The sequence below is a fragment of the Macaca nemestrina genome, chromosome 12 (assembly GCF_043159975.1).
Source record: "Macaca nemestrina isolate mMacNem1 chromosome 12, mMacNem.hap1, whole genome shotgun sequence".
Taxonomy (NCBI): domain Eukaryota; kingdom Metazoa; phylum Chordata; class Mammalia; order Primates; family Cercopithecidae; genus Macaca; species Macaca nemestrina.
Genome location: NC_092136.1, coordinates 38,917,728 through 38,940,777, shown reverse-complemented (window position 1 = coordinate 38,940,777; position 23,050 = coordinate 38,917,728). Strand labels below are relative to the sequence as shown.

Sequence of the window (23,050 nt, the reverse complement as noted above, 5' to 3'; positions counted from 1 at the left end):
GTATATAACAATCAGGTTTTAGATGACTGTATATACATACGTGTATATATTTACATGTATACACTGGTCTTACATGGTGAAATATGGCCATATCTGTGCCTGGGAAAAGATACAGGAATTTGAAAATGAACAGGCACAGATACGTGTGGCCTGGTTTTTAGGCCCTAGGTTTCAGGAACCAGGAAACAGACCTGAAGCCCCAACTGTCTGGTCTGTTCTTGCCTTTTCAGCATCAGAACTCACCAAGAAATGAATGTGGTTCTCAATATTGACCAGATTTTTAAGAGTCTTTGCTTCTTAGAGGATTTCCGAGCCCTCTCTTGACACTGTGCTTAGCAATAAGTTTCTTTCATTTATCAAGTGCCTGCAATGTGTAAAGTACATTGTAAATATTTTTAATCTAATATCCCAGTTAGATATCCTCATATAAGATGAATAAATTGATCCCCTAAAAAAAAGTGACTTGGTCAGGGACTATATCTAGTAAGTGGTCAACTAAGTTTCAAACGTATTTCTGATTTTTAAAATTGTCAATAGTATTAACAACTATAGGATTATGATTAATATATAATTAATTACAGAAATAAATTAATACCATCAATTAATGTTTTATTAATTTATATTCAATTATCAATTGATTATTAATAAGTGTTTATTGGTGATGAGAACACAGTGTGAGATCTAGCCTCTTAATAAATTTTTAAGTGCACAAGACAGTATTATTGACCACAGGCACAATGTCATACAGAAGTTCTCTGGAATTTATTCATCTTATATAACTGAAACTTTTTGTCCATTTTACCCTCCCTTCCCTCCTTCCCCTAGCCAATGGCAACCACCATTTTAACTCTGTTTTTTGTAAGTTTGACTATTTTATATACCTCATATAAGTTGAATTATTCAGTATTGGTTATTCTGTGATTGGCTTAATTCACTTAGCATAATTTCTTCTAGGTTTATCCATGTTATCACATATGGCAGGATTTCCTTCTTTTCTAAGACCAAATAATATTCCATTATACATATATACCACATTCTCTTTCTTCATTCATCAGTCAATAAACATTTGGGTTGTTTCCATATCTTGGATATTTTTAATAATTCTGAAATAAATGTGGGAGTGCAGACAGCTCTTCCAGATCATGATTTCATTTCTTTTGGATATGTATCCAGAAGTGGGATTGCTGAATCATATGGTAGTTCTATTTTTGATTTTTTGAGAAACCTCCCTACTGTTTTTCATAGCAGTGGACCATTTTAGATTTCTACCAGCAGTGTGCAGGATTACAATTTCCCCACATTCTCACCAATACTTACTTTTTTTTTTGTTTTTTTTAAGGAATAGTAGCAATCCTAACAGGTGTGAGGTGATTTTTTTATTGTAGTTTTGATTTGCATTTCTCTGATGATTATGTATGATTTTAAAAGCAATGATTTATCCATGATGCCCTACTGGTTTTCCTTAAACCTAGTTTCACACTTTTCTCAAAAAAAGTGTACCATAAAGCAAATATTTTATCTTCCATTCTTTATCATGTTAGCTGGATTATAAGGAAGCATGAGGACCCTCAAGTGAGTGGGTCCAAACATCCACCCCAATATGGAAAATTTCTCTCTACTTTTATCTTTAATTGGTAGTAACGATGATTTCTTTGGAATCACACTTGATGTGTATATGTAGCAATAAATACAAAACAAAAGAAAACCACAGTTTGAGTGATTGTTTAGATTGTCAAGCACTGCAGAAGAAATTAAGAAACACTCATGATGGGAACTCTCCCTTCCTCTAGTGGTTAAGCAAAGTCAAAGAAACTTGTGATACTCTTAAATATTTTAGACTAAAAAATGTCAAAAGTTGTGTGATGTTTTTTGTGTATCATGTATCAAGTTGAGCTTTCAGTGACTCAGAAAATGAATGTAATGATTCTACAGTAAAAAGATTCTGGAATTCTAGACTTGGTGCTTCAATAAATCTGAGCTTTTGATTGACCCCATTTGGAAATTGAGAAAGATTATGTCATATAAACAAACTTCAATACCTTTTTAGTATAAGATTCTAAAGCAGGACAAATTGTATCATTTGTGAAACAATGAATTATGTTAAAAAGCTCATTTCAATTTTTTTTTTTCACGAAGTGTGTTAATAGTTCTTATTCCTACAAATTACTGGTATTGACACAAGAGGAGATACAGTCTTCTCTTTCTTTTTGGTTTTTAATATGTGTATTTTACCTGCTTTCTCCTACCTTCTGTAGACATCCTGATTACTAGTAAGATGATGAGTGTGAAAGTAGAAGAGCTATAGTATATGTAAGACCCATTTCATCATTGTGATCATTAATAAATTATTACTTGATAGAAAAGTTCCCTTAAACTATGAAGCAAACTTTATCTCTCTTTTAGATATAGTTGATGGAGAACTGGATCTACAATCAGAAAACTTAAGCTTGGGGTCCTTGAGGTACCTCTAGCTAGCTCTATAACCTTGAGCAAGTTCCTTAAATTGAACATTGTTTTTCTCTTTTTACTGGAGATAATTGCCGTTACCCGAGATTGGAGTAAAGACTAAACAATTTGACAAACATAAATTCATCTTGCCCACTGTAAAGCATTATGTCACTATGTGGTATTATTACTTAACTATTGATCCCCACTTTGGCTTGAGATTATATACCTCCCATACTTGAAATACACATTGAAATGCATATGCATTCTTTTTTTTTAGTTCAAGTACAAATGTGTAAAAACAAGAAATCTTGCTGTAAACATTGCTAATTAAACTTGTGTTAAGGGTTGAATCCAGACACATTTTCTAAAGCCTTTAAATTCCTCTCAACATTTCTAGAGAAGATTTAAAGACAGTTAATTCAGGGGATACTAAATGGGAAAGGGCCATATATGAGAGGAAAGCGCATAAAGCGTCCTGCAAATAAGTTGCTGAGAACTGTGAGTCTTTGAGGCTTTTCGGAAATGGTTACTGATGTGTTAGCGCTATCACAAAGTCATCTAAAATATATGCTGAGATTGTTTTAAAGGCAGTGGACATAAAACTGAAGAGATGTGTCATAAAGTTACATTCTAATAGAGAACATATTTATATAAATATAAACTATGGCATGTCATTGTGACAGTGTATGTCAAGACGATGCAAAAGACCCCAATAAACAAACATAAAAAAGCAACTATTTTAATCTCCGATGAACATTCTGCACCAACAATATGTACTGCAGTGGGTGTTATAAATTGTATGATCACCAGACTTGAGAAATCCAAATAGGTTTGATTCCAGCTCAGCCACTTCCAAGCCTGGGAGTTTGGCTAAAACTCCATTGGAGTTATATATACCTCACAAGATTATCCTGAGTGCCATGAAATCATGTATAAAAGTGTCATTGTAGACAGAGTTTCACCAGATATCACACAAGTGTAAAATATGGCCTGTTATCATTATAATTATCTTGACAACATTTTCTAAAATTAAAGAAGCAAACCAAAACTTTCGCATCACCAATACTTGAAGTGTTTGAGTTGGAGTCACACCACAGTGCCCACCACTCCCCACTATTCCCATTGCTTCTCCTTTTCCTCTCTGCCTTGCTGCTTCCAACAGGATTTGCTGCAGGGGCGAAGTGAATTTCTAGTCACAGTTTCATGCTATGTTTTAATGGGTTTTTTTTCTTTTTTTTTCTCAAGCCAAGAAATTTGTAAAGCCACTGAAGTCTTTATGTGCCCTCTCTGTGACAAGAACTGCTCCCTGCAGAGACTCAACGACAGCTGTATCTATGCCAAGGTGAGTGTGGACCCTCGCATTCTCCTTCCTGAGCGGTACTGAGAAGCAGGCAGTAAGAAGTCCTCCAGTCAAAGTTAAGTGTTCTCAAGAGTTTCAACCATCATAAGTGCCATTGACAACTGAATAAAATGTCAGTCTGTTGTAATTACAAAGCAAGTATACTTTTATTTGAACATTTTTGTCTCCCTTGGTTTTTATAACTGATTTTTGCCACTGTAGATAAACATAAACTTCCACATGTAATTATATCTAGATTCTTTTTAAGAAACAGTTACTTCTATTGCTGTTTACTAAATTTGTATGTTACATGAAAACTTACGAAGTTAAAATACTTCTATTGGTACAGAGAAAATGAAATAACATTCAAAAAATCCCAAAATTGCTGCCTATTAGAATTACCTGAAGGACTTTTAAAACTCCTGAAACTCAGATCAACCCCAGAGCAATTAAATCAGAACCTTTGGGATTGGAACATAGCTATCAGTATATTTCAGATTTTCCTGGGTGATTTCAGTGTTCCTCCAAGTTTAAGAAACACTGAATTCTACATTATTATTTTTGTTTGTAAAACAGTTTTATAGAAGTATAATTAACATGTAATGAAATATACCTATTTAAAGTGTATGAGTTGATACATTTTGTTATATGCGTGCACCTGTGAAACCATTAGCATAATCAAAATAATGAACACATCATCTCCAACATTTTCTTCACGCCCTTTTAATCTCTGCCTCCCTGACCTTCCCCTGTGCTCTAGCAGCCGACTGCTTTGTATCGTTATAGATACATTTGTATTTTCTAGATTCTTGTGTAAATCGAATCATGTATTTATGTATTTTCTTCTGACTTCTTTCACACAGCGTATTTATTGAGATTCATTCATAATGTAGCATTTATCAATAGATCATTTTTATTGCTGAACATTATTCCATAATATCTATACCGTTTATTTCTTTACCTATTATCAAAATTTTTGATTGTTTCAAATTGTTACCTATTTTAAACAAGTTTTCTATTAATATTCATCTACAAGCCCTTGTATGGACAAATGCTATCATTTCTCTTGGGTAAATATCTAGGAGTAGACTGGTTAGATCACATGGTAGGTATATGGTTAGCCTATGAAAACCCTGCTAAGCAAAACCTTTCCTATGTGTTTGTACCTTTTACATACCCACCCATGGTATATGAGAATTTCAGTTTTCTGTGTAGTCACCGAGCCTCATTGTGGTCAATCTTTATGAATTTTAACAATTCTAAAGCTCTTTCTGTGTATGCTACCCAAGTCACTATGCATAATGAGGGTTTCAGTGGCTGATGGGACCAGGCACTATTCCTGACTCCAGTCTCTCAAATGGCACTTTCCTTAACAGATGGTTTCCTTGCATACATGCTCATGGGTACTGCCTAGGTCGTTCTTCTCTACACCCTGAGAACTCTTTAAGGCAGTAATCTGAGTAGTAATAAAGTGAATGTTGTTCGTTTTCTGTCTCTCATTGCCCTTTGTTGCCTGATGTCTACCATCTTGTAATCTGTTGTTTTATACATTTTGTGCGTTTTGGGGGTGTTTCCAGCATAGGGATAAAATCAATCCTTCTTACTCCATCATTTCCAGAAGTGGAGATCTCCATACAATTAACTTTGACAAGGCTGGGTGCAAAATCCAAAGCCACTCAATGTCCTTACTACAAGAACATAACTTAGTAAAGTTAAAGTCTGTTTTGTTTATACTTTAATTTCAGAATAAATGTTTAGTTTTTCATTCTTTTAAATGTTCCATAAAGATGATAGGGACTTAGAAACATGGTTATCTTGTTTGGAGGCAGCATTTTCTCATCACTTTTTGCTAGAACCAAGTGTGTTAAGAGTTGTTATATGTATATACATATGTCTCTCTCCTAGCCTATGTATTTTAGACATATAACAGCCTAGAAACGCCAAAAATATACAGATACTTCTTCTTTCACTTGGACATATCTAATAACACACACTGGCATTATTTTAACACTGAAGACAAGAAATATCCACATATGGCAGAGTGATAAAGTGAGGAAGCCGTCCAAGGAAACACTACATCTAGGGTGCTTTTGTCATTGTGCAGTAAATACATCTCTTCTTTTCTCAACAGAGAAAGGTACATTTAAGGACAGGGATGACTCACAAAGAATTCACTTAATAACTTGTATAAGGAAAGTGGAAAAGTTAGCTTGCAAAGGAGAATATTGCCTCGTGGAAGAATGTAAGAAATACAACCCACTAGGATGAAATGTCTTTTATTTGTTCCTCTAAGATAAAATGTAGCTACTTGTTTTATACCTTAAAAATAAGAGTTCCTCTTCCCTTACTGGATGGAAATCAACAATCTATTTTACTATAAATTTTCATATTTAAATATCTCATAATTTTTCGATGGGTAGAATCAGATATAAGGGAGCAGATTTTTGCCAAAGGTACAAGCCAACAAATCTAGGATCATCTAGAAGCAAAATCACCTGGACACGTGATCTAGGGAGTTCTCAATTCAGTTCCTTACAGAATCCATTACTGCTTGTGACAAATAAAAGGAAATCAAATTTTCCATATTATATTGAAAAGGACGTGTGTACATGTAATTTCCCCTTTATAATTTCAGTGATATGTCTGCATGAAAATAACTGGTCCTATCATCTGATAAATATTAATATTTAAGTACATTAATGTTTCTTTTCATGACTACTTTTATTTTAGTACTTAAAAGAATTGGAATTAGGATATTTTTGCAATTAAGTAATTTCGTGATATTTTCACTGACACTATGTTGTCAAACCCTATAATGCTAGGAATTCTCATCTAAGGTAAAATAATTAGCTGGAAGGTCCTAAGCTGTTTTTCATATAATTAAAAAATGACCCAACCCCTTGAACTTAAGTCTTATTCAGAGTAATTTTCTTAAAGAAAAACTTGTTTAACATTTACTCAATACCCAGTGTGAACCTCAGGCTGTATACTGATTTGAGGTTACAACAGAAGCAGAAGAGAAACTGTTCTTTTCAAGAAACTTCATTGAAAAGAAAAAGAGTGTGTATAAGACTATACATCCGATCATCTAGAACATTTGTGATAAAGCAGGTTTCTGGACCCCACTTCCTGAAATTTAGAATCAACTGGTCAAGGGTGAGGCCTAAAACTCTCTATGTTAACAAGCTCCTCAGGTGACTCTAATTTCTAGGACCAAATTTTTAAAAGATACGTGGAGAATAGTCTGATCAATACCTATTTTTTATGTAGCTTCTGCTCAGGTCCAGCAAATGAAATGGTTATTCAGGTTTCACCCTACCCAAGAGTTAAGGAATGAGGAAGTGAAAGGGCATGACCTCCAGCTTCAATTCTGACTCCCTGCCCTCCAAGTCTCCAGTAATAGCTCTGCGTACATGGTTGAATCTGCCAAGGAGTCACCTTGTTCTCCTTATCCTGGAGGGACTTTAGTGGGATATAAGTGGCATTTTTCAGAGCCTTATGTTTTTCTGAACCTATAAAGCAATTTTAGAGCAAGACCCAGCAGGTATAATGCAGAAAACATAGACTTTCAGCTTCCAGCCTAATAAGAAAGCTGTCTCTTTAACAGTACCCACATTTTTTTATTTGTAGCCACACTCAGCTCTTCAAGAGAAATCAGGTGTCAAAGAAATTGGACAATGTGTACTTAAATCAAGCTTTGAAGCTAAGTTTGTGACCTTCTTTATATGTTATGCCTAGTCACATTAACAGTGTTGAACATAACGCTTGCCATGGGCCCTCCATTCATAAAGGCAAGCTGTTTTTCTAATAGAATAATTCCATGTATTACATATGTAATTATATATGGAGGACAAGATTCTTTTTGCTTTTAGAAAAATCTTCTATGCCGCTTATGGAATTTTCTCAATATTTTAGTTGGGGTTTCTTCAATGTAATAAGTGTTCTTATCCTATTAGACAGAATGCTACTTATCACTTAATTCTCCTGTCAGTCACCCGTGATCTAAACTTGAGCCATTTCACAATAAGCTTGACTCTTCCTTCGCTCTTTTTCCCATTTTCATTCAGCAGCTCATATGTCAGCACCCTAAATAAAGCCCTTAACACCTCAAGCTATAACCACCGACTTCAAGCTGTTCTTGTTGTCTCTATGATCTCCCATATCATAATACATCCCATGTGTAATAGCTTGGTAAATCTAACACATGATTAAACATGGTTGTACTCTTCCTTAGAGCAAGTTCTGAAGTCTTCTCTAATGCTCCTTCTAGCTTTATCTCTCATTAGATGTATGTAATCCCACATTACAAGAATATTACATGTACTCCAACTTGATCTCATGAAGGTGTTTCTAAACTGTTAATGTTTAAATTTATTGACTTAAAATGCCTGAAAGATTTGTTAGCAAACCCAATAAGAAAAAAATTGAGAAGCACTTTAAAGGAAAATACTACACAAACCATGACAAGTTCATGCAACACAATTGTTACTAAGGATGGTTTTTTATTTGCCACTTTTCTAAAAGCATGGCTATTTCTAGAGCAGGGGAGAGCCATTATTTCTTGGTGACCTTTAAATCCCCACAGTCTGTTCTAACACTCTTAAGAGACTGTTTCCTGTATGATGTTGGTTTACAAAGGAAAACAGACAGCTGTTCAGCGGTTCAGCAGCCTCAGGTGTCTCTGTTGGACGTCTTGAGAAAAAAAAAATTCTTGATTCCCTGCTGGGTATAATTTTATGAGCTCTGTGGGATAATTTCTTTATGATCCTTTTCTCTCCTGATATAAAAGTACACTGATGATTGTTTTGAAAACCAATTTTGATATTCTTTTTTAGAAATACCATGCCTTAACCAACAATGAATTTTAGAGGCATATGGGACATTTTGCACCTATCCACTAACCTTCAAAGGGAGCACTTCTTTTCTATGATGATATTATCAATAATGCCACATTATAGAAAAATACGTTTTATGATGACTTGCTTTACGTATATTTTGCAGTGTGTTCCAGATGTTACAACTGAAATATACATTACTGTTATTTTAATGCTCTCATTGAGCACCCTCTGGATGTCAGATTGAGCAAGGACACCATTCCATTCCAACTTTCCTTATAATACTGTACTTTAGCCCATGATTGTCCTTACCCTCCTGTGAGGACAATGCCCCTATTTTCTCTATAGTTTCTATGGAATTTTTGTGCTGGCCGAACATTTTTTGCCTTCACTGTGTTAGTTTAATTTCTCTCACTAAGTTACATATATACTGAGGGCATTATGCAAATGCAAACAAGCAAAGGTAAATTGAATTTATACTTTATTAAAATCAAACAATACTTACAAGCCTTAAAATTTGATTCAATAACATTATAAAACTATGCATCCTTCTTTATGAAGTTTCAGTTATCTGATTATAAAACACTTTGTTTCATGAGTATCCAGTGATTTATGAAACTTTTGAAACAAATTAAGATGGGATATATTACATCTTATAGCCATTATTGGACCCATCCTACATTTTGAAAGACTAAGAGAATAGAGTTAGCTATTGGAAATGCTGGCTCACTGGAAGAATCCTGCATTTTCCAACTTCCCCACTCCTAAATATTTTGCTAACAGGAATTGCAACTAGGAATGCCTCACCTGAAAAACTAATTTCATACAACTTTCATTGTAGTTTGACAATCTGTGACCCACAAATACTTCCATAGGATGGTAGAATTTTTTATAATTAGAAATGATGGTGGGGTATAAAGGGAATCAAGAGAGGAGAGAAGAGGGCTAATATTGTTTCTTTACCTCTCCCCGTGAGAAAAATCGTGTGAAATTGATGCAGGACCCATGAAAGGATTTCATATATAACATTTCCATACTATAAAATAATATGATTCTATTTGAGAAAAAATCATAGTACCTGAGTGCAAACAGTATTCACTGGATTATTATAATCAATTTGCATGACTAATATTTCTGTTTGTTTTCTCCTCAGGTGACATATTTGTTTGATAATGGAGGGACAGTCTTCTTTGCTATTTTTATGGCAATATGGGGTAAGTACTTTCTACGTTACTTTCCATCCCTTATTTTCTGAAGCTGTTTCTGTGTTTCTACACACACACACATGCGCGTGCACACACACACACACACACACCATGAATTAGTTCAAAAATAAAGCCTCTAGGTTGGTACTTGCTTTGTTTGCTCTCTTCATACATTCACTGCTTCTTTAGGAATTTAACTCTTGATCTCATCCTCTAATCTCTAAAACCTAGACTTTCCTACATCAAGGAACATATTTTTTCTATGAAAGGCAGGTGGTAATTAAAAACAAACTGAAACATACTAGAATCCAAATTAATCTTCTTATATTATTGCTTATGAAACTGATGCTCATTAAAAAGTTATTTGATATTTCCATTCATCTTTTTTAACCTTATAGTTCACACATTTAAAGATACAGAATCTATTCCATTATGATTGAGCAATAATGTCTAATATAAGAAATCTAGTTCCTATCTAACAACTTAAAACTGTACAAATTATGTACAGGTATATTCTTTGGTTAACTTTTTTTTTTTTTTTCACCATGATTCTCATTGAGTTTTTAAGGCACCCAAATAATTGAAGCCTAAGGTATATTAAGACAAGTTAAAATTCCCAAAACCTTTGAAGACTTTTAAAGAAGCTATTACTTTCCTGGGTAGGGTCAGCTTTCCCACCGTGGCCCCGTTGAGTGCAGTCATTGTCAGCTTGGCAACTCAAGGGGCTGATCATGTGTGTGCTGATCTAGAAAATTATAATGTACTAGAATAAGGTCTCTAATTTCTATTGCCTCAATTTCCCAGTGACAGGAACTCTAGGCTATGTCCTCTTTTTAGCTTTAAAAAGCACCCTTTCAATTTTCGTTTAAGAACATGTAATCTTGAATTATGGCACTAGGGCTGCAGGCAGAGCAGTAAAGAGTCAACTTCAGTGTTTAAGAATTTCATGGTGGAATAATTTTTATTATTAAATTATCAGGCAGGGCTGTAATGGTGAAATCTTTTAGTTTTATCTGATTACACAAATATTTTCTACTAAGAAAATAATACTAAAATACAAATTAAGGCTACTTAGTAAATGCCTCAGGTTGGCCAAAAATTGTAAGAAAGAAAACCTTTGGATGATACATCCTGTCTACATTTCTGCTACTGGTCTCCTGCTTTTATGATTCTCCTTGGCAAAATCCACATGACAGTAATTTTGTGTAACCTTCTGAAAGATGAATTTGTCAAAAGGCTAGGATGTAGACGACACTTGCTGTTTGACGCCTTTTTCCTTTTAGTTCTATACGGAAGTGCGAAGTGGAGGTATGTCATCCATAGGAATGCCATCACGTGCATTTTCTTGACTTTCTGGCATGGCTGAATCATTCAAATTTGGATTGTAGTAGCTAGAATTCCCAAAACTCACATCATAAGGTTCCGGTGCATTGTCTAATCGCAGAACTAAAAAAGTAACAAAATAATATTGTTTCACAATGATACTCGGACAGATTCACGTTCAGACATCCACCAAAGTATAGGAATTATTCTAGATGAGAAAATAAGTAGAGTTTTATATGGGCTTTTTGGATTTTAATTTTAAAATTTTAAATAAGTAGCTGTTTTTCAAGCTTCATTTTTTGTAAGATTAAGAGTACAGTTTGACTTCCAAAATTTTACTGTTGATGGACTCAAAGTAAAGGAACTGAAGAAGAGACCACTATAGTATATCAATACCTTGTATAAGGAAGTGTAGACAATGCCTCATTGACTTTTGAATCTTATGATTTCAAAGCCTTGTCAATATGTTCAGAATTCGTCACTTCTGGTGTAAATTTTTTTAAGTGAAGTCAATAATTTTTAAATTAATGTTATTATTTTACCAAATATCTCAGTATCTTGATGGCAAAACCATTTAAGGTGGAGGAGATAACAAACATTTGTGGGAGTTTATGTTTTCTTCTGATCCATTCAAGTTACCATGTACTTGAGGTTTTCTGACTGTTGATGTGGAAATTTAGTTTTCTTTTTAAACAAATAGTCATTATTTCCTAAAGATCTTGAATTCATTTTCAAAAAAAACTGGACATGCACTTGGTATCTTAAAGTACTACCAGGAATAACTAATTGTTAATTAAATTAGTAAACTATTCACTTAGGCATCATCATTTGCTTATCTACTTATTCCTCTAGCCATCTGTTTACAAAGGAACCTTAGGTCTTTGGGAGAGGTGTCTCAAAGCTGTTTTTGATGGACAAAACAGTTGTTGTGATTGAGTTATTCCTTTATGCCTCTATCACTGCAGTTTAGATTGTATCAATTTTTGATAAATTGAGTTTTTGCATGAGATTACATGTAAAGACAAGATAAAGGTTAAAAAATGGATTGAAAACCACTGTTATAAATCCTATCCTTTAATTTTGAAGAATAGTACTTTTTGTTTTGTATTAGTTCCTAGAAACCCATAATCAGAATTCAGTTACATTTATAATTAACAGATTTGGTTCAGAATATGAGAAATATATCAGTCATATCTGAACTCATTGAAACTCAGATTCAGTAAGACTTCATCAATGGGACTCACCAGAAGCATTTAACTATTTGTTATGGTGACAAGAATCCCTTGTGCAAACCAGAAGACAGATTTTTTTTTCCCTGAAGTATAAAACTACAGATGAACCAAACATTAAATCAAATATCAAATTGATATTATATTATTAAAGCACAAACTGACAATTTTATTTTTAGTATACATATTTCTCATTCATAGATATTATGGTTGGCCTTTTCCATCATGTGAGTGGAAAATTCCTGAATTAAGGTACAATGTGACTTTATGTGTGCAAATATGCAACTTTTAGATACTTTGTTTTAGAGCCTCATTAAGATGGTTAATGGAGGACTGCTGTTTCTGTATAAACTTTAAAAGAGCTCCAAATTAGAATCAATCTTTGTTCAAATTACTGCTACTTAGTGATCTCACAATGGCAAGGAATAGCTCTGCTTTCACTTGCTAACCAAACTGGTCATTTTTTCCTTAATGTCCTACCATTCATTATCTTCCAATTTTATACATATGTTTTAGATTCTTGGATTATGATTTAAAACCAATTTTGATGCAATGAGTAACACTTCAAATGTTTTTTAAATTTCACTCACAGGTTTATAATTATTTTGGTTTTGTTCTTTGATAAACAGAAGATGGATCAGAATAAGTCTTCAGTTTATTCATTCATATGAATTCTTTTGGAATTACCTTCTAGGCAATGCAGTGTACATTGACATCCTCATTTAATTAAAACCACTGTGCCCAGGTGAAGTATTGAAAATAGCTTTTACCTGGTTCATTTCTGTCGTCATAAAGTCGCCGATGGGAAAATGAATCCGTTTTCCTTTTTCCACACAACAAGTAGCCAACAAGAGTAAGCAATGAGACACCCAGAATAGCACCTAAAATGGCCCCGAATACTATTCCTGTATTTCTATTTTCTACGGGACAAAAAAAATTTAAAGAAATATAAAATAGTTATTCAAAGTACCAAAATCCATACATGTTAACTTTCTTTATACCAAGAATGTTTAACATTTAAAAATTAGATAATAATGTGTTTGTGTGTGTGTGTGTGTGTATGTGTTTTATAAAGTACTGTTTGGGATATATTGGTAAACGTATTTGTTGATAAAACCACACTTCTAATTTTTAATTACATTGAAATACTTCTAAGTCTTAGCTCTATAACTGTGTCTTGTTCTTATTAACATCAATAGCACTGAAATGCCATGTGTATACTCCATTAAGATCTAATATCAGTGTTGAACTTTAATGATAAAATGAACTTTGCACTTGTTTCTATAAATAATTCAAAGGTGAAAAGCCAATAGGAGTGAGTGGGTAATAGAAAATGAAAAAACAAATAAGAAGTCACTGCAAGGAAAAATCAGTGTATCCTGATAGAGCTTATTTCTAAATACCACAAATAAACCAAGGCAAGATAACTTCAGTGCCTTGCATATCAAGAACAGTTGTCTAGGCCTGAGCTTAAGGGAGTTCAAAATTTCACTGTATTATTATTTTCACTCCGTATCTTATTTGAAGACTAAATTTTCAATAAATTAAGTGTTCTCTGAACTGAAATTTAGTACATTTCTCTTTTTTTTCTTCTCTTTTCTTGAGGTACTCATTAATTAGGTAGCAAAGGGTCTTGCAGGGTCTCTGATTCTATATAAAATCTCATTTCTAAAAAAATTAATTTTCATGTTGGAGTACAGTAAAATTGGTAGTGAAATAAAAGAGAAGTAAGCTAACTAAATTTTGTTTTTACATAAAATAGCAATGGTAAGAGTAAGTACTCAGTATTCTCAATATGTATATTAGGTTTAGATAGACTAAAAGAGAGGAAGTATTTTTTAAAATGACAAGATATGTTAAAATCATAAATGTACATATACAATATATTGATCATGGTGTTATAAAAAGCCTAGATTTCAGAATTTAAAACTTTTCATACACACTGGCAACAACATTCACATAGGAATTTGTATATATGATTTGGTTTTTACATTATTAATATAATCCTTAAGTAAGCCACACTGGAAGTGAGTTCTTGAAGGAAAACAAATTATTAAAAAAACCTTTCAAGGGGGGAAAATACATTAGATCTGAAAAAACAAAACATTAATGAATTATTGAAACTTAGTTATCTTTTTTCATTTTATGGAAAAATGTAAAACCATTTTTATGTTTCAAATGGAAAAGCTTGATGTAATCCTTGAATGAAACATAAAAATGTCCACATAATAAATTGTCTGTGATGGTGACAATTTATAAATTCATTACTTTGTTCAACTTTTTTAAAACTCATATATATAAGCTCATATATACACTCATATATAAAAAACATATATATGAACATATATATGTTCAGTTGTATATATATAAGCTTATATATATATGCTCATATAATTATATATATATGTGTGTAGTTAAATAGTAGTCACATGAGCATGTGGAATTTCAGGTAGTCTTCTCAAGATTCATTGAAAATTGTTACCTAGTATCTCAAAACTATACCATTGCTTTAGTCTCCATCTTTTCTTGAACTAACCTAACTTCGCATATTGTCTCATTGTCTCCTTACACTCCCAAAGAGAAATGACTAGTATATGTTCATTGAAGCCCGAAAACCACTTCAGTATTTCTAGTGACTATAATGATCATCCCTCAAAAGTGAGAAAATTCGTGCTACTGTGTTCTCCTCTATTTTTCTAGCATGGTGATTCCTTAGACTTACTCTGCATGACTTATTTGGAATTTCAGTTTCACACCAAAGGAAAGTTAAATTCATTTATATTTACCTTTTTGGGGATCTGATGTATTTGGAAAGAGTTTTGAATTATTGGTGAATTTTAAAGTAGGCTGTAGAGTTGTTTTTTCTTGATAGGGAGTAAACCCAGTGAAGCTATCACTGTTTGTGGTAAGCCATCCACTTGGTTCCACTATCAAGGGGGTCACAGATGGAGAAGCTGGTTCTGAAGAGAGGATGCTAACTGTAATGGAACTGTTATCGGGAGTTTTCACGGTGTCATTGACCAAAGACCAAGTGAATTTTTCTGAAGACAGAGCAGGTGTAGCATTGGGATGTGCTGAGATGGGCAAAGGATCTTCATCTGCTATAGGTGCATTCCAAGGCAATTTAGAAACAAAGCTATGGATCAAGGGAGGGCTTGTGGAAATGGTGGGTGTGGGTTTTAGACTGCCCAAAGAATGCTCAGCTGACGAGTTACTGGAGAAATCTGTTATTCCATGGCTTTTGTTTGGTAGATTCAAAGGAGGAGAATGACTCGCCTTGATATTTGAGGTGGTTATATTTTCTTTATCGGAGTTTAAGTTTGCTTCACTTTCCAAAGAAATAGGTTTATTTTCCATTGTTTTAAAAACTTCTGCAGTGCTCTGTGTTGTGTTTATGCCTTGATTTTCTTTTCCATGGCTCCCCGATAGAAGTGAATAAAACAAAGTTGAAATCAACAGAATTTTGGCTAAGGTCAACATTGTAGGCTTCTTTGGTATTGGTTTTTTTTGAAAGGAATCTGAAAGAAAATAACCATCATTTGAATACCTTAATAAAATATTCTGAGTTTTTAAATGGATCTATATATTTTAAAGTAATAAAAATCTAGACATCATATAGACATGATAATGTCATATTTTTATTCCAAAATTGCTTATTTTGGTTATGTACTTAAACTAGTGCCATTGAGTACTACTTTCCATGTAATCTTTCTTCCTTTGTTGCTTCTAGGGAAATGCCATGCAAAAATTTTCTCAAGTTATACACTGCTATTTCAAAGACCATTTAGCTTGGGAAAAGGTGGAAGAAAACCATAAACACCCACCCACTCACACACATATATTTAAAACATGTATATGAACTGTTAAGTAAAATTTTTAAAATATTGTAAATATAGACCATGTAGAGCTGGCTGATTTCTTCAATCTATTTAAGAAAACACATTCTTTATAAAGATGTCATTTGAAATATTTATTATGAAAATGACATTACTGATTATACATTAAATGCACCATATATTAGGTTTTTTAAAGTGAGTCAGTCAAGAATACCCCTGAATACATTTTATTAGTATCTAGTTTGAATTACTTGAATTTGAATATATCCCTTTTCCACAATACTTTTCACTTCATGATGTCCTTCTTGCTACTTAATCCCTAATTGGGGAGATTCAGAAGTCTTCTAGATTTAAGGATATTCTTTAATCTTATTCTCTTATTTTATAAAAGAAGAACATGTTTGGGTGTGTGTGTGGAAAAATATGCTAGATAATTGCAGATTGGGTCCTGATCGCCAATCCAGGCACACCATTCTGCCTCCTAAGTGTGAAAGTACCAGAATTCATAAATAGGGTGATATAGAAAAATGTTTTGAAATCAGATTTATATTAAAATTCTGGCTTCTGATACAAATAACTCATGAAAAATAATCATCATAATAAGCAGTCGCTTTTTAATCATTATAATAAACTAACTTCAGAGTGTTGTTCTGATGACTGAATGGGCTGACTTAGGTAGCAGCACTCTAAACAATATCTAGCCTAAAGTAAACACTTAATAAATGCTAACCTCCATTTAATATTCAAATATAATAATATATCTATAGCATCTTTTTGGTTACAAAGTTTACAGTATAATCTTATTTGATACAATCCCTTGATGTGGCAAGAATAGATTGTATTATGTCCATTTTGCAGATGAAGAAACTGAAGTTTACAATGGCTAGTAACAGAAGCTGGTAGATGGAAAAGGCAATATTTAAAGCCAAGTCATCTGACTCCAATCTCATAAGAGGCTAAAATTTGAAGTGCTTTTACTGGAAAATTTACTTTTTTAAAAAATTAGACTTTTATTTCTCAAGCAATAAAATCTGAGTACTAATTTCATGTTATTTGAATTGAACCTTATTTTTCACTGAAAGCCTCCATGCTGACTGAGAGAGGAAAAGGGAGGAGGTACAACTGCTGTTACTTAGTTCTTTTATTGTGTGCCATTTCTCAACAGCTCTCTAAAATTTTTACAAATATTTTCAACCTTGTTGATGTGTCATTAGGGTCTACAGAGCTTCTAAACACTCCCACTAGTTATGTGTTGGTTTCAAGTACCAAGTCCCCTTTAACATAATGATTTTTCACATATGGTACAACGTAAATATATCTATAATATATGATAATTATCTTCAAAGTCTGATAGTTCTCTTTAAAAGCTTTTAGCAAGCAATTTCATAACCATGCACTTCCAGAATTGTAGACATATTGTATCTTCCATGCCCTATGGTTATCACTTAAGAAAAACCTACTTAAAAAGAAAAGCAGGCAGACATATGAGGACGTTCATAGTGGCATTATTTATAAGAGCCTCAAACCTAAGTGTTCATTAGTAACAGATTGGATAATAAATGTGGTGTATTCAGATTGTGAAAATTGATGAGCTAGAGCTGCATGCAACGACATGGATGATTATCACAAACATAATGCAACACTTAAAACACCAGTTGTATTGTGTGATTTCAGTATATAAAGTTCAAAAACAGGCACAAAACTACATTGCTACAAATCGGGAAAGTGCTTTATTACTGGAAGGAAACAGACAGAATTGATTGGCTGGAGCATGGAAGGACCTTGTGTGCTGGTGGTACTCTATTTCTCAACCTGATTGTGATTACGTAGGTGTTTGTATTTGTGATCATTCTGCTTATTGTTATTTCATTCACTTTTCTGTGACAACTAGGACATTTAGATTGTTCTAAAACTGTTTAACGTAACTGGAAAGTATATTACTATTATGCATTTGTTATATCAGCTGCTTTACATGTTTTCTATTTAATGCTAATCAAAAATAAACAAATGATGAAGGGCTTATTAATCCCACTTTACAGATGATTAAGTGGGACATAAATAATGTAAGTAATGCGTCCAAGTACACATAGCTAGTAACTGAGAGATCAGATTTGGATTCAAACCTTGACATGTCTGATTTAAAGCTAGTCAATATTCATCTTTGTAACATAAGTTGCAAAGGAATATAGAATTTGGTACACAGCTGCTTCTTAGAACTTCTTTCTACCATTACTTTTTTTTTTTTTTAAATACAGCCTCTCCAAATTTAATGATTTTAACCAGAGCAGTTTATAATCCCATTTTTACAAAACACTGAGAATATAAGTCTTTCTGTCTTCAGAGAACCCATTAAATACACTAAATATGCTTTTGCTCTAATATAAGAAAATCACAACAACTGTCTATTATGGTTTCTAGATGGATATCTTTACCGTGGAGTTTACAGATGAGCATTTACAAAGCATGAATGATTATCTCTGGCACCTATAGTTGACCAATATTTACTTAAACTGATGCCTCACCTAGCACGTTTAAAATATAATTCATTTTAGTTTAAAAATAGTTACGTGTACCTTTTCAGAAACATCTCTCTCCCGTGAATTCTGCAAAGTTTACAGCAAACATAACGGTCCATTTCATTATCTTCTGCAAGTGATCTAATTTGTAAACCGTACTTGGCCACTATTTTCAACATTATTATGGCATTTGATTTATTTTCTCTATATCTAGTTGTTTTGCTATTTTTCTCTTCCTAATAAAGTGGTCACCAGTGGAGGGAAAAATGTCCTTAGCTGTTCTTCTGTTTTTCTTATAATATGATATGAGAGACATGGCATTGAGCTTTCATTCCCTGCCTGTAGTGAAAATCTACATATCAAGAGTCAATAAAGTGAATTCTGCTGTTCCTGTTTCACCTTGCCTGTGACATTGAATCACCAAGGGGATCTCTCATTCCTTTACCCAGCTTTTGATTGTAACTTGAAAACCTAGGGTATCAACACCCCAAACCTGCCCAGCACTCTGTTACTGCCTATAATTTATCTCCCAGGAAAAGGAGAGAAAGGGAAGAGAGGGGTAGTTCAGTATGTTGTGAATACTATTAAATATTTACAGTTTATTCAGAAATTGATACAGTTACAGATAAGGCTTTTGTGAAGATGGATTGTCCTGACATTGCAGTAGGGAACAAGTTTGCCTCTGCTGCCCAGCTTCTAGGAGAACCAGGTTACGCCACTTACTCAGGCCCCTTTCATCTTAAAGTCGTAGAAGCAGCCAGAAATTGAAGTCATCGCTATTCAGAACCCCACCATGAAATTTTGCTGGAGTAAGGTCCAGGAGATTTGGCCTAAGTTTGACCTCATGCTAAATGAACAAAGCGCTTTGCAAGGGACAAAAACCTAATAGAGGTGGAACAGCAACTCCAGAGGGCAACAAATGAAATCTATATATGTTTTATTTTTTGGTGTGCTTTCCTTTAGCCTTTCTCCATCTCTGGAGTTCAAATATCTAACTCTATGCTATATACTTGTTTTATAAAGCTGAAATGATGATGGATTATAGATGGTATGCCTGAGTGCGCCCAAGTTCATCTGTCAGCCAGGTGCACTGTGGGGGCAGACAGAAGGTGGGATGAAAGAAAAGTAGAACTGCAGAGGGAGAGAAATCAGGAGAACCCGATAACATGATTTCACCTCCTGACCTTTGCCTCTTTTTGCATCTGGGTGTAACTCCTAAGAGGAATTTTGAAGTTATAAAATAGAAACAGGTTTAGGATCATCACAAACTCGAAAAACTTCTAAGGGTAGAATTACTATAAAGTGAACAGAGAAAGAAAGGAGGATTTCCAGTTCCTTTGTGATACCTTAGGATTCTAAACTTTCCTGTATATATTAAATTTTTTCTGTTTCTAAAATTTCACTAGTTTTAAAATATACTTTCATAGTGTCACTGTTTTTAAACAACTCCTCTACACAGAGAGAATGAACACGACTTTCGCCTTCTTTGTTATTGGCACTGAAAGTGGTTTCACATTACTACTTTTGTATGGAGGGCTGCAGAAGGTGATGAGAAAAAACAAAAAACACCTCTGGCCAGTAAGGGAAGCAAACCCACATTCACTGTTCATATTTTTGCTTCCTCTTAAATGCATAAAGTCATTATTCTGTCCAGGCTCTATGTTGAAATCGTGAGTCATACTTATTTTATACCAAGCTTTGGAAATAAGGAGATGTCCTGGTTTATGTCAGGTAATTAACCCATGTAAGGGCAAAGAAATGCTAGTCATTCCAAACAGAATCAAAATCAGAAATCCTAAATAGAATCATCAGTTCAGGTACACTGCAGGCATAATATAAAACATGCTTCTATAGTAAAATCACTGATGAGTATACATGGGGCTGCCTTTTCTCCAAGTTGCATTTGATCATTCTTACAGATCTTAGGCTACAAATTAAGACAGATGGGTTTTGTTTGTCTCTCTAAAGAAAACTCTGTCTGCCATGTAACTAACATCTCAGGAAGAACTTGAGTGTTACTCTGAGTGGCTTTTTCCAATGTTGGAAAAAGTATTTTTAGTTTCCTAAATGCAAGAGCAACAATAAATGAGGACTTTAGACTTCCTTCTAAAAATGCCTCTTTTATGAGGGTTTTGGAAGGGTAACCAACTAGAAAAAGGATTGTGCCTGAGAAACTTAGGCCTCTCATTTTACTTTTATTTGATGTAAAAAGAAAGAAAAAATAAAAAAGAAAAGCCTGATTTTCAAGAAAAAAAAAAAAATTCAGAAGTTTGGGAACATTATTCTGGCTAAAGACTTAGGCTACAGAAACACAGGAAAAATGTAGAATTTGTCATACGACCCACTACCTTAGGGGTTTTCAGTAGTAAACTCCAATACTTAAATAATTAGTGATGGTGTCAAGCTTTGAAAGAAAGAATGTTTCTCTGAAAGAAATGTTCTAGATTGAAATTTTCAAGCATAGGGTTTCCTGCCTTCTGTATCATACTTTAATGTCTGTAGGAGCAGCCTCTATAGATTAAATAGAAAGTACATAAATGGAAATCAGCATCCTTTTAATAAAAAAGAGGCTTATATAGACACAAAATGAAAATAATTTTCAGAAACTTTACCACATTTTCATTTCATAGGATGTTTTCTGTAGTAACTGATATAACCTTTTAGATTTCCAGTGAAAAACATGTACACATATGCTAAATAATTATATGTACTGTACAATAGTTTGCCAACTTTGTAATTAAGAAAACATTTGAAAAAGATGTATAGAAGCTTCTAATCTATTTTATTAGAGGATTTTTTTCCAAAACTATTCTAATACTTAAAGCAAAAACCTCTAACACTTAAAGCAAAAACCTTTCAGCACAAATGCATAATTTAAATCTAAGATTCAATTTATATTCATGCTGCCGCTTCCACTTTAAGCATTTTGAAACCTTTACTAAGATCTGACTTAAGGAAATTCTATTTCACAGTCACGTATGTTTTAAATAAGGGTTTTATTTAACTCTTCTGCTGGTTCCGTAATCTAGCAAATTTAGCAGTAATTTTTAAAGCTAACTTATTTAAGAGTGCAAATACTCATTTGGAAGGTAATTACTTAATAAAACAACTACTTGTCTTTACAAGGATTGCCGTAGCTACTTGCCAGGCTGTTCTGTCAAAAGTTGAGACCACTGTGATTCTCTTTAGTAAATAAGGAAGAGAGAGAGTGGAGAGTGAGAGAAAGAGAGAGACCTAAGTACCCATCACACACTTACCTTCAGGCTTAGGAGGTATTTACAATCAGGAACTGAAATATCACAGTTGTCCTGTCTGAAAGCAATCTGTCGTGCATTAGAGAAAACAGATGGGTTAAGTGTGACAATGTCGTACTGAGCAGGAGGGTGCCAGGGAAACAAAATTAGCTGGGGCTGGCTGTATCTTGCTTGTGTAACAGAGCGCCCAGGAACCTGACTGACCTGCTTCTCAGCTGTAAGCATTAAGATATCACCTCATTCAGGCCTTTACCAACAACAACAAAAGCCCAGCCCTCCAGTTTTCATAGGTTGATCGTTTTAGCTTTGGGACAAGGTATTACTCTCTCGTGAGTGGTAGCAAAACATGGGGCATCGTTTCCCCCCGCCAAGTGAAAAAAAAGGACAAAGATTTTGGCAAAGTCATCTGGTATAGCAGGAATTTCTGACATGTGCTGGGTCCCCGCTCCTTGCAGGTGAGGAAACCAAACAAGTCATGCCCTGCACTTGTTGCTCTGTGCCAGCCCCACATTCTCTTGAATCATAAACAATGTCTCTGTACTGTAGTTTCTGTACTGTACCCTATGTGTGTACTTAAAGCCTAAGTAGAGAAAATGTAGCCGGGTCAGTAGTGAGGCATCTATTCTGAGGTCCACTGAAATTGTTTAAGAAAGTCCTACCTAACACAGAGTGAATTAGTATGTATTGGGATCCCTGAGAACGCTGTGAGGTGTTACGTGAAAAATCATCATCATGACTGAGATTCGGTTTCTTGCTGACTTTCAGTAGTTTAGAGAGGAACTGGGGCCTGAGAATGGCCATGTGATCCTCATTTTTCCTAGGCGCCTTCTCGATTAAGTAGTTTCCACCCTGTGTGCTCTCTGCTTTTACTCTCACTTTAGAAGCTGGAGAATTTCAGAAGTGGCCAGGTAATGCTTGATTAAATACTAGAGTTGAATAACAACTTGGCATACTTCCTACACTTCCTTTCAGAGCTTATGAAAGGGAGAAGAGTGAAACTGGGATCTTCTGTACATCAGCGTTTGGGGATGGCGCCAAGGCCCGTTCAGCTCAGTATGCCTGAGG

General features: G+C 34.1%; 2 protein-coding genes across 3 annotated transcripts in view; one reads left to right on the top strand and one right to left on the bottom strand.

Moving 5' to 3' along the window:
- The window catches only part of LOC105463297 (anoctamin 3), a 485,486-nt gene that overhangs the window by 373,561 nt on the left and 88,875 nt on the right, over positions 1 to 23,050 (top strand). For both annotated transcript variants that reach the window (XM_071074951.1, XM_071074952.1), the window contains 2 exons: positions 3,694 to 3,790; positions 9,776 to 9,836. In XM_071074951.1, coding sequence (XP_070931052.1) covers positions 3,694 to 3,790; positions 9,776 to 9,836 — 158 coding nt within the window. The remainder of the gene's footprint in view (positions 1 to 3,693; positions 3,791 to 9,775; positions 9,837 to 23,050) is intronic.
- LOC105463296 (mucin 15, cell surface associated) lies at positions 9,086 to 22,211 on the bottom strand. Its single transcript, XM_011710326.3, has 4 exons — positions 21,989 to 22,211; positions 15,166 to 15,897; positions 13,150 to 13,299; positions 9,086 to 11,273 (listed from the first exon to the last, which is right to left on the bottom strand). The coding sequence occupies exons 2-4, from the start codon at positions 15,857 to 15,859 to the stop codon at positions 11,113 to 11,115; spliced, it is 1,005 nt and encodes a 334-aa protein (XP_011708628.1). The 5' UTR covers positions 15,860 to 15,897; positions 21,989 to 22,211; the 3' UTR covers positions 9,086 to 11,112.

Excerpts from the sequence above, each read along its gene's own strand:
- LOC105463296 (XM_011710326.3), bottom strand. The coding sequence starts at position 15,859 with ATGTTGACCTTAGCCAAAATTCTGTTGATTTCAACTTTGTTTTATTCA. Across the intron at positions 13,300-15,165 it reads TACATCAGATCCCCAAAAAG|AAAATAGAAATACAGGAATA; the intron begins GTAAATATAAAT and ends TTTGTCCCGTAG. Across the intron at positions 11,274-13,149 it reads TGACGACAGAAATGAACCAG|TTCTGCGATTAGACAATGCA; the intron begins GTAAAAGCTATT and ends TTACTTTTTTAG.